The sequence below is a fragment of the Neomonachus schauinslandi genome, chromosome 11, assembly GCF_002201575.2.
Source record: "Neomonachus schauinslandi chromosome 11, ASM220157v2, whole genome shotgun sequence".
In the NCBI taxonomy this organism is placed as follows: domain Eukaryota; kingdom Metazoa; phylum Chordata; class Mammalia; order Carnivora; family Phocidae; genus Neomonachus; species Neomonachus schauinslandi.
This window is the reverse complement of record NC_058413.1, coordinates 91643005-91646166: the sequence shown is the minus strand read 5'-3', so window position 1 is coordinate 91646166 and position 3162 is coordinate 91643005. Positions and strand designations below refer to the sequence as shown.

The 3162-nt window shown below is 45.7% G+C and overlaps 1 protein-coding gene across 1 annotated transcript; it reads right to left on the bottom strand.

Moving 5' to 3' along the window:
* Nucleotides 1-2093: 2093 nt before the first annotated feature.
* On the bottom strand, nt 2094-2435 carry LOC123326194 (small ubiquitin-related modifier 2-like). The gene is made up of 2 exons (XM_044919457.1): nt 2282-2435; nt 2094-2224 (listed from the first exon to the last, which is right to left on the bottom strand). The coding sequence occupies exons 1-2, from the start codon at nt 2433-2435 to the stop codon at nt 2148-2150; spliced, it is 231 nt and encodes a 76-aa protein (XP_044775392.1). The 3' UTR covers nt 2094-2147.
* Between the last annotated feature and the right edge of the window lie 727 nt (nt 2436-3162).

The following is a 3162-nucleotide window of genomic DNA, read 5'->3' as shown; positions in this document are numbered from 1 at the left end:
AACTGAGGAACTTTGCTGAGTAACTCAAGGTCACCTGCATGCCAGTGTGCCGCTCTCACAGCGGCAGTGGAACTCAAGGGGAGCCCGCAGTTCCCCAAATCTGACATCACCCCCATCATAATCATGCAAAAAAAAAAAAGAAAAAGAAAAACAGCGAGGGAGGAGTAGAAAATGGGGGAAATCATCAGAACTGCCAAAGAGCAGCTCTGTTCTTCCGTAGCATTGTTTTACTGAAGACACGTTGTTCTCTGCAAATTTGAAGAATGTCATGAGGATGATGCCTAATGTGATATTGGAAAGCGACACGGTATCACCTGGAGAACCGAGGCAAAGAGAGTGAACACAGAACATAATGATCTGGTCAGATCTCCTCGTGGAAACTTATACTCCTCGAACATCCTGCTGGTGCTTCCTAAGGAGAGGCTTGTGGAATTCCTGTCGAATGATGTACCTGTTCTATGTAGCTTGCTGGCAATAAACGAACCTTCTTTTAAAGATTTAGGGGGATGAGACCCCACTGGAAATTGTCCATGGTGGCTATGGAATGACAGTAAAATACAATGGAGGTGGTAACTGACTGCGAAGTCCTACTTGTGTATCTGGGACCCCTCAGGAATCAGGTGGAGACCTCACAGGCTCAGTCTGTACCAGCAAAGGGTGTGATCACCTGACGGAAGAATCTACCGCCCTAGATTCCTGGCTGGCCTTCCTTCATCCGCTCTTCCAGTCAAGCTTCCTCAACGCCACCCCGTCATGTCTCTCCCTCAGGTGCACAGGAAGGTCATCTGACATGGTGGAATGGTGCTGAGTGCTAAGTTGTGGAGGTTTCCTGACTGTTCAGAAGCAGGGGAGGAGGAATTGGAAACATGATGGATGCCACGTATTAAATTCATCTGAAGCCTACAAGTGCCTCCCAGACTCATGAACTTGGCGAAAATCCAATAGTGAGAATGATCTATGCCTCTATTCTAAGCTTAATTATTAATAAAGTCCCATTTACTCCCAATTTGTCCCAGTCCGGAGGATAAATTATGCAACCAGCCTACTCAGAGGTGACCAGGCACAATCTCTCCCCAGTGCAGGAACCTCCTCCTCTGCAGCATCCAGAGAGCCGGCATCCAGAACCACCACACTTCCAGGCCCATGTCAGTCCCCATCGGATCTTCCCATCATGTGTCTAGGCTGAGACCCAACAGGGGAGTGCCTTGGCCAGAGCACAGACTCAGAAGTCAGACCCATCTGGGTTTAAAGCCTCATTCCAGCATTTAAAAATTTTAAGGCCAGGGGCGCCTGGCTGGCTCCGTTGGTTAAGCATCTGCCTTCGGCTCAGGTCATGATCCCAGGGTCCTGGGATCAAGTCTCACATCAGGCTCCCTGCTCAACAGGGAGTCTGCTTCTCCCTCTGCCCCTCCCCCCTGCTCGTGTTGTATGCTCTCTCTCTCTCTGGCAAAAATAAATAAATAAATAAAAATTTTAAGGCCATGACAAGTTACATCATGTTACATTTCAATTCCTCTACCAAGGAGAAATGATAATAATACCTAACTCACAGAATGGCTCTAGGAAAAAAAATTATACACACACACTGAATGTCAGGTTTTTATTTTTATTTTTTTTAAACAACAAGTTTATTTAAACAACAATATGCTTGACTTGAAGGGAAAACTACCTAGGATTCATTTCTTTTAGGGTAATATATCCCTACTTAAAGACAGATTGCCCTACATGTAACAGCTACGTACAAAAAAGTTATAAAATTGTTGTTATAAAAGGATTTTTATGTTTTCCTTTTTTTGTTAAACTGTGAGAGCAAAATAACTTACCGGAATATAAAGATAAGAGCTGACTGAGCATGCCACTAATGGGGAGAGGGTATTTTCACAGAAACAGTGTTTTCCCCCATCCCATCTCCATTTGATGTCGATCAAAACATACCATTGGCCATTTAAAAAAAAATGCGATATGCTTGTGCACATCCACAGTTACTTTATGTACAATAAAGGAACGGGGAAGGGGAAAATGAAAGAATAGAGAAAACTGTACTGTAGTAGTCAGGATGTGGTGGAACCAAATTGTGACTTTCTACTTGAGAATGTCTTCTTGGTCTGGAGGAACAGAGTTCTGGAGTAAAGTAGCAGGTTCCCTTTTTAGTAGACACCTCCTGTCTGCTGCTGGAACACATCAATTGTATCTTCATCCTCCATTTCCAACTGTGCAGGTGTGTCTGTTTCATTGATTGGCTGCCCATCAAATTGGAATCTGATCTGCCTCATTGACAAACCCTGTCGTTCACAGTAGGCTTTCATTAGATTACTAAGTGGTGTGTGCCTCTTAATCGTAAACTGCACCACAGAACCATCCTGCCCCGCAACCTTCAAATTAATATGATCGTTGTTCTCAGTCTTGACTCCTTCCTTGGGCTTTTCATCGGCCATGGCGAGCACCGGAGTCTCCTCAGCTGCGGCTTCACCAAAGAGGTACCAGCTCCGCACCGAATGTCAGGTGTTTAGCATAATGTCCAATGCAGAGTAAGGATCCAATAACTATTACCTCAATTATCCATATTATTGTTCTGTCTCAATGCTAACAATTATGACTCTCTTAATAAAAACTGGATTTAAAATCGGTACTAGGAAATATCACAAGCTTATAGTTAGTGACGCCTAGTCTCTGCCTGTGCGGTCAGCAGTCCTAACTTCACCCCAGCACACACACACTCACACACACATCCCTCCATATGGACATGCCCTTCCCTCCCCCCCAACAGCACACAGAGGCCGCAGCTACAAAGGCAGGCCGAGTCCCTGATCCGCCATCTCCCACCATGTCCCTCCCTCTTGTTCATGTTCTATCCCGGGAACCTGCTGCCACCGTCCAGACCAATGACAAATTGTAGCAGCAAGAACCGGAGTGTTACTTTATGAGGCAGTGAACAGGCTGCCCTGCCACTGGCCCTTCAAGGATTCCCAAATTACCACTGTGAGCATGTGTCTTCTTTCAACGTGTTTCCTGTGGATTCCATGTAGTTTCATCCATGATGCACAGTGTAATCTGATGGAAGAGCCACTTATCCTGGAATGCTGATTATAAAACCCATATGGATAAACCCCCTGGACCCAGCCCCTAAATCTCTCCTGTCTGGCTGGCCCTGCCCGCCCCCCC